The sequence below is a fragment of the Chlorella variabilis genome, assembly GCF_000147415.1.
Source record: "Chlorella variabilis unplaced genomic scaffold CHLNCscaffold_4, whole genome shotgun sequence".
Taxonomy (NCBI): Eukaryota; Viridiplantae; Chlorophyta; class Trebouxiophyceae; order Chlorellales; family Chlorellaceae; genus Chlorella; species Chlorella variabilis.
The window spans coordinates 484,717-496,576 of record NW_005435084.1 but is presented as its reverse complement, the minus strand read 5'-3'; the positions used below and the strand labels follow the sequence as shown (position 1 = coordinate 496,576).

At 65.5% G+C, this 11,860-nt stretch overlaps 2 protein-coding genes across 2 annotated transcripts; both read left to right on the top strand.

Moving 5' to 3' along the window:
- Window positions 1-221: 221 nt before the first annotated feature.
- Window positions 222-2,908, top strand: CHLNCDRAFT_141972 (hypothetical protein; the record flags this gene model as incomplete). Its single annotated transcript, XM_005850202.1, has 10 exons — window positions 222-272; window positions 439-531; window positions 672-797; window positions 940-1,042; window positions 1,167-1,202; window positions 1,398-1,474; window positions 1,640-1,720; window positions 1,914-2,066; window positions 2,339-2,462; window positions 2,652-2,908. The coding sequence occupies 10 exons, from the start codon at window positions 222-224 to the stop codon at window positions 2,906-2,908; spliced, it is 1,101 nt and encodes a 366-aa protein (XP_005850264.1).
- Window positions 2,909-4,110: 1,202 nt separating this feature from the next.
- On the top strand, window positions 4,111-11,814 carry ADHE1 (hypothetical protein; the record flags this gene model as incomplete). Its single annotated transcript, XM_005850201.1, has 28 exons — window positions 4,111-4,248; window positions 4,366-4,581; window positions 4,750-4,854; window positions 5,054-5,094; window positions 5,193-5,281; window positions 5,409-5,462; window positions 5,619-5,881; window positions 6,036-6,119; window positions 6,330-6,458; window positions 6,637-6,699; window positions 6,879-6,938; window positions 7,059-7,103; window positions 7,257-7,351; window positions 7,565-7,640; window positions 7,820-7,928; window positions 8,111-8,193; window positions 8,417-8,492; window positions 8,713-8,860; window positions 9,060-9,132; window positions 9,380-9,445; window positions 9,646-9,727; window positions 9,899-10,059; window positions 10,284-10,336; window positions 10,533-10,596; window positions 10,837-10,932; window positions 11,094-11,243; window positions 11,404-11,493; window positions 11,680-11,814. 28 exons carry the CDS (start codon window positions 4,111-4,113, stop codon window positions 11,812-11,814), a joined length of 2,844 nt encoding a protein of 947 aa, XP_005850263.1.
- Between the last annotated feature and the right edge of the window lie 46 nt (window positions 11,815-11,860).

Below are 11,860 nucleotides of genomic sequence, written 5' to 3'. Positions count from 1 at the left end.
GTTGCGTTTCTCCCCAATGCGCCATGCCACTTTGCCAGTCATACACACGTTTCGATGCGTGCCCTGTCAGCTGCTTGCGTTGCATGTCGCCTTGCTCCACCCCTGTTTTATTGCTTTCTCTGCTTTCGCCCGGTTCCCGTCCCGTTTCGGCGGGGAGTCTATGTTGCAAGCTAGTTCTTGCTTTACCAGACTTTAAGCCCACACAAGCAAGCAAGTTTGAGATGTACAACGTCACACACTTCTATCAGGTCCCGGAGGACCCCATCGGAACGGTGCGCACCGCCACGCTGTGCTGTGCTGTGCCCGCTGCGCTGTGCGACGTGCTGCACACACCGCCGTGTCGTGCCGCTCAGCCCTGCTCAGCCGTTTTTTTCCACTGCATGGTCCCTACCGCTGCTGACCAGGGCGTCCCATGTCTGCTTGCCCGGCCGCCTGCAGTTCATTTGGTTCCATGGCTGCGTCCACGACGCCTCTGCTGGGTGGCCCTACGATCCAGACGAGTGCCCCGAGTGCCTGGGCTTGCCAGAGGAGGTGGCGCACACCAAACAGGCAGGGCGGCAGTCGGTGGCAGCGCTGCCGGGCCTGCTTGCAGGCCTGCATCCAGCTGCTGCTGTGCTCAGCACCATCCTGCCTCCCATCCTTTCACCTTTCCCTGTCTGGCCGCATTGCAGGCGCTGGCCAGGGGCTACGCAGTGCTGGCCGTGGAGAGCAAGAACCGTGAGCGGAAGGAGCGGTGCTTCAACTACAGCCCGGACGAGACCATCAGCGATGCATACCAAGTGCCCAAGATCATTGAGGTGAGTCCTTCACTCCTTCTGCAATGGCAGCAAAGCTGTCCCGATGATGCGGCAGCTCCTCGAACTATCCACCCGCTGATGTATACGAGCCCTTGCAATTGCTTGCGTAGTCATCTGCCAAAGTACTGCTGTTGCACTGCAGCGCTTCGTCAGGGTCAAGCGGCTGCAGGACAAGCCCATCTACACTGCGGGCGTCTCCTCGGGGGCTTCCTTTGCAGTGAAGATTCCAAAGGGGTTCTACTCCTGTAAGCTGTGTGCTGGTCTGGGACGTGTTGGCGGCCATGTGGCTGCTTGTCTGCCACGCGGCTCGCTCAGCATTTTGGGTTTGCTGAACCGTCTCGCAACTTGCTTGCCCCCTGCTCCCTGCAGCTGAGAATGAAGTCAAGATTCATGGAGCCATCTCAGGTGGCTGGGCAGTTTGCAGCCTTGCAGATGGCATACAGTCAGAATTCCCGTGTTGGGGGCCCCTGTGCAGACGTCAGGCATGGGCTGCCAGTAGTGCAGCAGGCCCTCAGAAGCTGCAGCTGCCCGCTGCCTGCCACAGATGGCCCGCTGTCAGCAACCCCTGCCGCCCGCCGCCGCACCTTGTTCGTCTTGCAGAAGCGAACGCAATTCCCATAGAGTCGTGGGGGCTGCTGGACACACGCGGCCAGCTGCGCTACCCAGGCTTCCCGCCAGTGGCTTACGTCATCATGGGTCAGGCAAGCGGCAGAAAGAGGGAGGCTGCCCGGTAGCTGCGCTTCTTAACCCTCCCCGGTTGATGCGTGGCTGGCTGCTGGCATTCTGGCATGCCCCTGGCCCGACCCCATGCCTCGCTATGCCACTTCTCCTGCTGCATGCAGAACGACCCATTCAGCCGCGTTCAGATGCTGGAGAACATCGATGTGTTCCGCAGCGTCGGCATCCCAAGTGACTGGGTCTCGGTGAGTTCCAGCCAGCCATGCAGTCCCTGGGTGCAGCCTTGAGCCATGGCAGGGCGCCGACGAGCAGCGGCGGCGAGCGCCTGCACAAGGGGATGCCTGGGGGGAGGCGTGCTGGCAGGGGGCAGCCATCCTCTTTTCTGTGCGCTGCATCCTGATGCCCCTGCCCTCCCTGCTGGCCCTGTCCCGTGTGCAGGTGTGGCAGCGGTCCATCAACGAGTCGTTTTTCTTCGAGCGCTCTCCCACCATCACCATGCCACAGTCGGCCGCCATTGTCAAGGCCCTGAAGGCCATGGGGGTGGTGGATGAGGATGGCAACCTCATGGGCGACCCCCGCATAGATGCGCCGGTGAGAGTGTGTGTGTCCAGGTGTAGTTGAGCGTGTGAGTGGGGCGACATGGCAGGGGATGGCTGCTGCACGGCAGCCTCTCTCGGCATTGGGCAGGCTCGCGGCTGCCAGGCTGTCTTGCCTGCAGAATGCCTGGTGTGGGGCTGGAGGAGGGAGCCGAGCCATATGCAGCAATGCAGGGGTGTCCCCTCGGCTCCCCTGCTGGGCCCCGCTGCTGCTTTCTGGCCACCCCTCAAGTCCTCCACCCACACAAAATGCGACTGCTGCTGCAGAACCGCACCAGCGTGATGCACAAGTGGAACTTCAAGCTGGTGCAGCGCGTGCCATGGCTGAACCTGAACCGCAACAAGCCGCCCATGCTGACGGCTCTGTCGGACCGTGGCGCCATCTTTGAAGGTGAGCTGGCGCTGAGTTGGCGCCGTGAAAAAGCACTCCACCTCAAGGCAGATACAGCCAGTGCACTACTGTACATTCGGGCGGCCACAAACACGCGCATGTGATGGTGCTTCGCTCGTTTCAAAGTGTCTGCCTGCCTGCTTTGCGCTTACGCCCCGCTCCCCCCGGTTCGCGCCCTGGCACGTGCAGAAATGAACGTGGCATTTGCCAGGCACGAGATCATAGCTGACTACCTTGTGCCGTGCCTGGCATGGCTGGAGAAGGAGGGCAAAGCCGACCTGAAAGAGCTGGGCAGGCAGCTGGGCGTGAAGCGGCTGCGGGACCTCACCATGGATCGCATCTATCCCTCGCCGCCCCCCGCGCCACGGCCGCCGCCCTCCCCGACGAAAAAGGGCAGCGAGGATGCTGATGACGACGGCAACGCGGTTGAAGGGGCAAACGGGTGAGTCCCGGCTGTGTCTTCTGGGCAGGCTCTGTGATCAGCTGGCAGTGCCGAGAGCTGGCGCGGATCTGGCTGCCGAGAGCACAGCTGCCACAGTCTACCCACCCTGCTGGATCCAAGGTCTTGCTGTTGCCACCTGTCTGCAGCGGCAAACCCAAGCCCAGGCCAAGCAAGCCCAAGCCTGTCCCGCGTCCATCCCCATGGAAAGCGCCATCAAGAAAGGCGCCGCCAAGAAAGGCGCCGCCAAAGAAAGCTCCTCCGAAACCCAAGCCATCCCCCAAACCCAAGCCCAAGCCCAAGCCCAAGCCGAACCCCAAGCCCAAGCCCAAGCCGAACCCCAAGCCCAAGCCGAACCCCAAGCCAGCACCCCGCCCCAAACCCCGTCCAACGCCAAGAAGAGCCCCTCCGAAGCGCAGCCCGTCCCCCAAGCCCCGGCCCGTGCCCCGGCCTGCACCGAGGAAGGCTCCCTCGAAGCGGCCTGTGCCCAAGGGCAACGGGAAGAGCGGCGGCAAGGCCGCGGCTCCCAAGTCCAGGAAGATGGTGTCGGGCTGACACTGAAGCTCCCAGATCCTGGCAGTATCTCCCTTCCACCAGCTCCGAACTGAGATTGCGTCCAATTTTCACACCTGATCGCCTCCATCTATGCATCGTACGCACCCTTTCGGTCCCGCACTGCACGCCGCCACTCAGTGCATGCCGCCGCACCTTCAGTCTAGCATCATCACCACCCTAACTATGGGTACTGCCATGTGTCAGTCGTCCATGCCACAAGTTCCGCTGCCAGGGCAGCAGCTGGATTCTGGAGCAGTCGGTGCCGCCAACCCAGGGTGGCACGACGTGATGAGCGGTCGGTCTGAAGGCCCCGGCAATGTAGGCATTCAGGGGGACCAGTGTGCAGTGCAGCGGCTATGTTGATACTGCTGGGCTGGCTGGCTTTACCTCCAACACGCGCTGCCTTCGAGTCTGCGGCTTGCCCCCGCTGGCCAGCTGGCGGCGGCGGCACGCTGCGTTGGCGCAGCGGCGCATGCATGCACGAGCGATTCGCTGCTCCAACCCTACTCGCATTCGTCTTTCAACTACTGCTGAACCAGCGACTGCTTTGCACCCTGCCTGCTCCATCCATTGACCGGCAAACGGCCTGGGTGATCCCTTCCGACTTTCGCACCGATCGAGGCCCTACCTGCAGCGCAACCGACCCTGTGAACCATGCTGGCCGCAGGGCTGCTCACAGTTCGGGGCCTGGGCGCATTCCCCTGCGCCGCCGGTCCGTCACGTCGCCCCAAGGGCGGCAACAGGCGCTGCACCCGGGCACCCGTTTCCTTCAAGGACCCTAAGGAGAGCAAGGTAGGGTGCCCGCGGGCATTCCCAGCCAAGGGTTTGACGCCAGGGCTGCTCCCGCCCGCCTACCCTCGCCGCCCTCGCCCACTCGCCCTCGGCCGCCGGCCTGCCTGCCTGCCGCAGACGGAGGACAAGCCTGCTGATGCCAAGCCCCTGTCTCCCGGAGATATCCTCAAGGGCATCCAGCCCACCAACGGCACCAAAGGGAGCAATGGCAGCGGCGCGAAAAGCGCGACCGCCAGCGCCGCTGCCGCGGAGAAGGAGCAAGTGGACCTCAAGGCAGTGCTCGCCGCGGCCAAAGCTGCGCAGGCAGAGTATTCAACCTTCACGCAGGAGCAGGTGCGCGCGAGGATAGCCTTTTACGAGCCTGGCTGGCCAGCCAAACGCTGCAGCTTCCCGCACATGGCACATCATCGGTCGTACCGCCCACCCAACGCCCAGCACCCAGCACCCACCGAGCTGCACTGCTCCTTGCACCCAGCACCGAGCTGCACTGCTGCGGTGCAGGTGGACAAGATCTTCAAGGCAGCCGCGCTTGCCGCCAACTCCGCACGCATCCCGCTCGCCAAAATGGCGGTGGAGGAGACGGGCATGGGTGTTGTGGAGGACAAGGTGAGGAAGGAGCTTGCACTGGGTGCCACGGGCCTGGGTGATTTGCTGCAAAACCACATGCTCAACTGTCCGGCTGCACTCGCGGTGCTTTGCCTCGGATATTGGTGCTTCGCATGTTTGATCGACTGTCCAGCTGCATGCCTTGGACTGCTGGGCTTGGGGCTCACGCAGCTGCTGGCCTCCCCCCGCCACCCCGCAGGTCACCAAGAACCACTTCGCCTCTGAGTTTGTGTACAACAAGTGAGTGCGGTGTAACCTGCATGAACCCTCATCCCCCACGCACCCTCTTGCTCGCCTCCATCCCGAACCTGGCTGTACGCTGTGCGGTACGGTTGCAGGTACAAGAACGAGAAGACGTGCGGCGTGATTGAGGAGGATCCGTCTGGCGGCGTGACCAAGGTCGCCGAGCCTGTTGGGGTCATCGCAGGTGCGTTGCAGGCCTGCTGGGTGCATGCATGCATGCGCGCCATCCGTCACAGCCAAGGCTGTGGGGCTGCCTGGCTGCCCTGACCTGCCGCTGCCTGCTCCTGCCTGCCCTGCCGCTCTTCCTGCAGGCATCGGTGAGTTCCGAGCGGCTGGCGTCACGCAGCGGACTGCTGGCTGGCCGGGTCTTGGGCTGGCACCGCTTGGCTGGCGTGCCAGGCGGGGCGCCGGCCCTGGGCCGACAGCCTGGCAGCATCCCTCACGCCGATTGGCACTCGCCAGCATGCGCTCCCCGCTCCATCTCCACACCCTGCACCCGCACACTCCCCCCGACCCTGCAGTGCCCACAACCAACCCCACCTCCACTGCAATCTTCAAGGCCCTGCTCACCCTCAAGACCCGCAACGCGCTCATCCTGTGCCCCCACCCGCGCGCCACCAAGTGCACCGCCGCCGCCGCCAGGATCGTGCGGGACGCGGCCGAGGCGGCGGGCTGCCCGCCGGGCGTCATCTCCTGGATAGACTCCCCCTCCCTGCCCATCACACAGGCGGTGATGTCGGCACAGGAGGTGTCGCTGGTGCTGGCCACGGGCGGGCCCTCCATGGTGCGCCGCTGGCTGTGGCAGCTGCTGTGTGTCAAAGTGCATGGGGGGGGGGACGAGGGATGGCAGCAGCTTGAAAGGTCTTTCTCCTGCTGCCTGCCAGCCTGGCCCTGCTCCGACCACACCGCTCGCCCCCTGTTGCCCTTCCCGCCCGCAGGTGCGTGCCGCCTACTCGTCCGGCCACCCCGCGCTAGGTGTGGGCGCGGGCAACACCCCTGCCGTCATCGACGAGACCGCCGACGTGCAGACCGCCGTCTCCTCCATCCTCCTCTCCAAGGCAAGCAGGCGGCGGCAGCTCGGCAGCAGGCTGGCAGCGACCCGGCGCGGCGTTGCCGGCACAGAGCGCGGCCTTCTCGCCTATCCTGCGCGAATGCGCACCTGGCACACGCTGCCGCCGCCCACCCTGCCTCACATGCTTGCACCACACGCACGCGCCCCTCCTGCCCTGCAGACCTTTGACAATGGCGTCATCTGCGCCAGCGAGCAGAGCGTGGTGGTGGTGGATGCGGTGTACGACAAGGTGGTGGCGGAGTTCAGCCGGCGGGGAGCCTACTTCCTGAAGCCCGAGGAGAAGGACCAGGTGGGGTTGGGTGGGATTCTCGGGACCTGGTGTTGTGCGTGTGTGTGTGGGGGGGGGGACCAGGAGGCCAGGTGGGGGCTTTGTGTCGCCGCTCCCGGCCTACTGTGCCTCCTCTGCCTCGCCGCCTCACCCCCGTGCCTGCTTCCTCGCAAACCCCCGCACGCCTGCCGCTGTGCAGGTTCGCTCCAAGATTTTCGTGAACGGTCGCCTCAATGCCGACATCGTGGGGCAGTCCGCCCAGGTGGGAAATGAAGCAGAACTGCAGCTGTTGTGTGGTTGTTGTGCTGGGCGTGTCGGCAAGCTCCCGTGTGGCGTGTTCTGGCCTGGCCTTTGCGTGTCCCTGCCTGCATCAGCCGGCTGACCTCTTTGCCCTGCCTGGTCTGCCTGTGCCCTGGTCCCTCGTCCCTCGCCTGTCTGCAGAGGCTGGCCGATCTGTTCGGCATCACCGTCCCGTTCTGGACCAAGTGCATCATTGGAGAGGTGGGAGCCTGCTTTGAGCGATGCATGTGTTGACTGCCCTGCTGCTTTGAGGCCCCTGCTGCACATGCTGCTGCTCTCGCGCTGCCTCCCACGTCTGCTGTTGCCCTGGGTCGCTGACAGGTGGAGGTGATTGGCAAGGAGGAGCCCCTCAGCGAGGAGAAGCTGGTGAGCACATGGGCCGCCGCCTGCCGCTGGTACTGCCGCTAGTACCGTTGCCGGCAGATCCAAGTCGGACGCCCCGTGCTCTGCATTTGCTCATTCCCGCACCACCATGCCCAACACCTATGCGCCTATGGCCCCGCCCTGCCCTGCCTGTAGTGCCCGGTGCTGGCCATGTACCGCGCCAGCGACTTTGAGGATGCGGTGGACAAGGCCGCCCGCCTGGTCAACCTCTTCGGCCCCGGCCACACCAGGTGCGTGTCTGCGCCCTGCACTGCCCTGCGCGGACTACCCGCCCCGCGGGCCTTGAGTCGCTTGGCTGGCATGCAGTGTGCTGCACACCACGCCATTGCCAGTGTGCGCCCTGCTGTGCTCGACACGACAGCCCTGCCTCCCCCTCACTCAGCATCGCCCCGCCCCACACAGCCGTGCCCACCAGCCGCCCCCTGCCCCTGCCCCTGCCGCAGCGTGCTGTACACCAACCCTCGCAACCGCAAGCATATCGACTACTTTGCCCGCGTTGTCAAGACCGTGCGCATGCTGGTGAGCTGCTTGTGTATGGTGGTGGGCTGTGTGCGCATGCTGGTGGGCTGTGTGCATGCTGGTGGTGCTGCTGATGGTGGCTTGTGTGTGGTGGTGGTGGCGAGCTGGTGGTGGTGGCGTTACACACATGCACCGCCACACACGTCCCGCTCTTCGGCCACCCCCCAAACCGTGGGCAGGTCAACACACCAGCCTCCCAGGGCGCCATCGGCGACCTCTACAACTTCCAGCTGGACCCCTCCCTCACCCTGGGCTGCGGCTCCTGGGGCTCCACCTCCGTCTCCACCAGTGAGTGCCGGCAGGCTGGCCAGCAGGGGCAGCACTCGCAGCTCCCTTCCCAGTGCAGCAGCTGTGCAAGGGAGCACCCTGCTTCTGCTCACTTGCTGGCTGGTGGCCCAGACTGTGCTGTATGTCATTGTTCAGCTCCTGCTGGCGATCGCTTGCTGCGCCTGCTTCGCCTGCCCCTGCAGACGTCGGCCCCCAGCACCTGCTCAACATCAAGAGCGCCATCGAGCGGCGCGAGAACATGCTGTGGTTCCGCGTCCCTCCCAAGGTGCGCCCCCGTCGCCAGGCTGGGTAGCCGCCGCGGCAACGCCCTCCGCGACCCGCGCCAGCGGCAGCTCCGGGCGCAGCGATGCTGCCTGCGCTCCGCGCTGCTGCGGCCCCCGACCTTGCCTGTCCCTCCTGTGGGAAATTCCCCCCCTTTGCGTGGCGCTGCTGCAGCCCTTAAACTTTCCTTTCTGTGGGAACTTGCCCCCCTGTGTGTCTGTGCGCAGGTGTACTTCAAGGGCGGATCCCTGGGCACCGGCCTGCTGGACCTCAAGGGCAAGCAGCGCGCCTTCATCGTCACCGGTGCGCCTTGACATCAGCTCGCATGCGTGGCCCGGAGGCCTGCACCCTGCAGCACCCTCTCCAGCCTGCGGTGCCCCTGCCCCGCATGTCCTCCCTGTGCTGACCTTGCAGCTTCAGTTGCTCTCGCGGGCCGGCCTGCTGCCGCCCGGCTCAGCACCCCGCCGCCGCCCGCCCACGGCGCCGCTGTGATCGTTGCGTGCCCCGGTCCCTCGCTCTGCAGACAAGCCGCTGTTCGACCTGGGGTACGTGGACCGCGTGACTTCTGTGCTGGACAGCATGGGCATGCACCACCGCGTGTTTTACGACGTCGCCCCAGACCCCACCCGCACCTGCATCGAGGCGGGGGTGGCAGAAATCAACGAGTTCAGGTGGATATGCAGCTGGCTGGCTGGCTGGCGGCTGGCTGGCTGGCAGCGGGCTGTGCTTCACGGGGCCTGAGATATGCGTGCCCGCCGGGCTGCTAGCGTCGGCGCATCGATCACAGTGGCCAGGTGGCCGCCGCACTCTCTGCAGCCAGCTTGGGTGCCCGTTCATCCCTGCGCGCGCGCCTCCTGGGTGTGTGTGCAGGCCCGATGTGATTATCGCCCTGGGAGGCGGCTCTCCCATGGATGCTGCCAAGGTCATGTGGCTGATGTATGAGGTGAGTGAGGCCCTGGGGTCACAGTGTGTGGAGCACCAGAGCGCTGCTGTGGTACCCTTGGGGGCTCTGCACTGCGCCAGAGGCTGGCGAAGGGGATTCGCCTGGCGGGGTCAGCAGCAGCAGCACCAGGAGCAGGCCGCCGCGCGCCTGTGCCCGCGCGCGCCTGCAGCTCGCCTGAGCTGCTGGCGCAGCAGTATGAGAGGGCTCGGGGACCTCGGAACGAGCCGCTTGCCCTGCTGCCCTGCAGGTCCCCGATGTGGAGTTTGAGAGCCTTGCGGTTCGCTTCATGGACATCCGCAAAAGGGTCTACACGGTGGGTCAGTGGTGGTGTGGGCTGTCGGGTGTGCATGTGTGTGTGTGATGATGGGGCAGACCGGTGCGTGGCGTGTGGAGGCTGCCTTGCCTGCTCGCTGCCTGCCGGCTGCTGGTGTTCGTGCCGCTGCTCAAGGCTTCAAGCATGCACGTGTGTGTCGTCTGCCCACCCCACCGCTCCTCGCTCGCCCCTGGCTGCAGGTGCCTGAGCTGGGCAAGAAGGCGGACATGGTGTGCGTGCCCACCACCTCTGGCACGGGCTCCGAGGTCACTCCCTTTGCGGGTGGGTGCACACGCACCCTGCTGCTGACATCCAGCTGTTGCCACCACCGCCGCCGCCGCTGCCCCGGCTGCCTGTACCACCTTTGGCCAACCCCTTCTGGCCACCACCCCGCACGTGCCTGGCCCAATCACCCCTTATGCGTGCACGCCCTCCCCCTGCTGCCCTCCTCAGTGGTGACCGACGACAAGACGGGACAGAAGTATCCTCTGGCGGACTACGCCCTCACCCCCACCATGGCCATCGTGGACACGCACCTGGTGCTCAACATGCCGCCCAAGCTGACGGCCTACGGCGGGCTGGACACCCTGACCCACGCCCTGGAGTCGTATGTGGTGGGTGTCACCCGTATGAGCTGCTTGGGAGCCTAGCCTGGGCGGCAGCTGGACCGCCAGTGCGGCGTGCCGCGGAGCGCATTTTGGGCAGCGTTCAATGAAGAGCAGAGGAGCCACCCTGCCTGCGCTGGTGCACGTAGCTGCTCCTCGTGCATCTCCTCCCCTGCCGGTCTCCTTGCAGTCAACCATCTCCGCTTCCATGCCCGCCCCACGCCTGCCTGCAGTCCATCTTCGCCACCCCCTACACCAAGGGCCTCAGCAAGGAGGCCACCGCGCTGTGAGCTGCCACCAGCTGGCGGCACACTGCTGCTGCTGCTGTCGCCGCTGCTGCGCGCATGTTGGCATTGGTGGCGATGTGCATGGTGTGTGTGTGTGCGCGTCTGTGGCCTTGCTGGTGCAGATGCCGAGCCGATCTCGTGTCTATCAACTCGCTCCACCGCCCTGACACGTTGCTCGTGCCTTCTTGCCCGCAGCATCCTCAAGTACCTGCCCCGCGCCTACGCCAACGGCTCCGAGGACTACGAGGCCCGAGAGAACGTGCACTCCGCCGCCACCATCGCAGGCGAGACACTGCCAAGGCATGGCGCTCGCACCCCCAGAGCCTCCCACTCCCTCCCGCTCCCTGCCTCTCTCCCACCGGCATCCTTACCTTGCCTCCCACCCTCCCACGCCTCCCATTGCTGACCTCCCACCCCATCCAACCGTACTCCTCCCCCGCCTGCAGGCATGGCCTTTGGCAACGCCATGCTGGGCATCTGCCACTCCATGGCGCACAAGCTGGGCGCGCAGTTCCACGTGCCGCACGGCCTGGCCAACGCCGCCCTCATCTCACACGTCATCCGCTTCAACGCCACTGACAGGCCGCCCAAGCAGGTGCGCGGCGCTGGGGTGCACTCGTCTCCGGGCTCCCACCACCGCCCGCGTCCCTCGTCCCAGCACGGCTGCGTGCCAGGTTGGCATGCCACCTGCTCACGCTTCCTTCGTTGAGCTGTCCTCCTCCTCCTCCTCCCGCCTCCTCCCGTGTTGTACCTCAGGCAGCGTTTCCACAGTACGAGTACCCGCGAGGCAAGGAGCGGTACGCTGAGCTGGCAGACATGCTGGGCCTTGGCGGCGTCAAGCCCCGCGACAAGGTGGTGAATCTGATCCACGCTGTGGAGGGGCTCAAGGCGCAGTGCGGCGTGCCGGTGAGCGGGGCCGCCGCTGCTGCCAGCGCCGCTGGTGGCCGTCGGCATGGGGCTGTTCGGGTGATTGGGGTTGGGGGCTGGCGCAGCCGCGTGCCATGACCCAGGCAGCATGCCACTCGCAGTGCCAACATGTGCCTGCTGTGCCTGCTGTGGTGTGCAGCCCACGCTGCGCGAGATCATCGGCGCCGAAAGGGAAGCTGAGTACATGGCGGCGCTGGATGAGATGGCGGAAAACGCGTTTGATGATCAGGTGCAGCGGTACATGATGCAGTAACTGTGGTGGTACCAGGCAGTACAGAAATGACCACAGAGGTTTTGGGGCCCAGCAGGGTGGAGCGCAGCGGACGGACGCTGGGCTGGTGCCCAAGCCGTTTGGTGCCTCCCCTGCTCGCCAACCACTTGGCTCCTTGCCCCCATCCCGCCCTGCCTGCCGCAGTGCACCGGCGCCAACCCACGCTTCCCGCGCATCTCCGAGCTCAGGCAGATGCTGAAGGATGCCTGGGAGGCGCCCATTGCCGACAGCCTGACTGCAGAGGCGGGCCTGGGGGCCACGCAGGTGCCCATCCGGTAAAGGAAGAGGGACCCCACGCCCAGTGCAGCAGGCAGTCGCTGCGGCG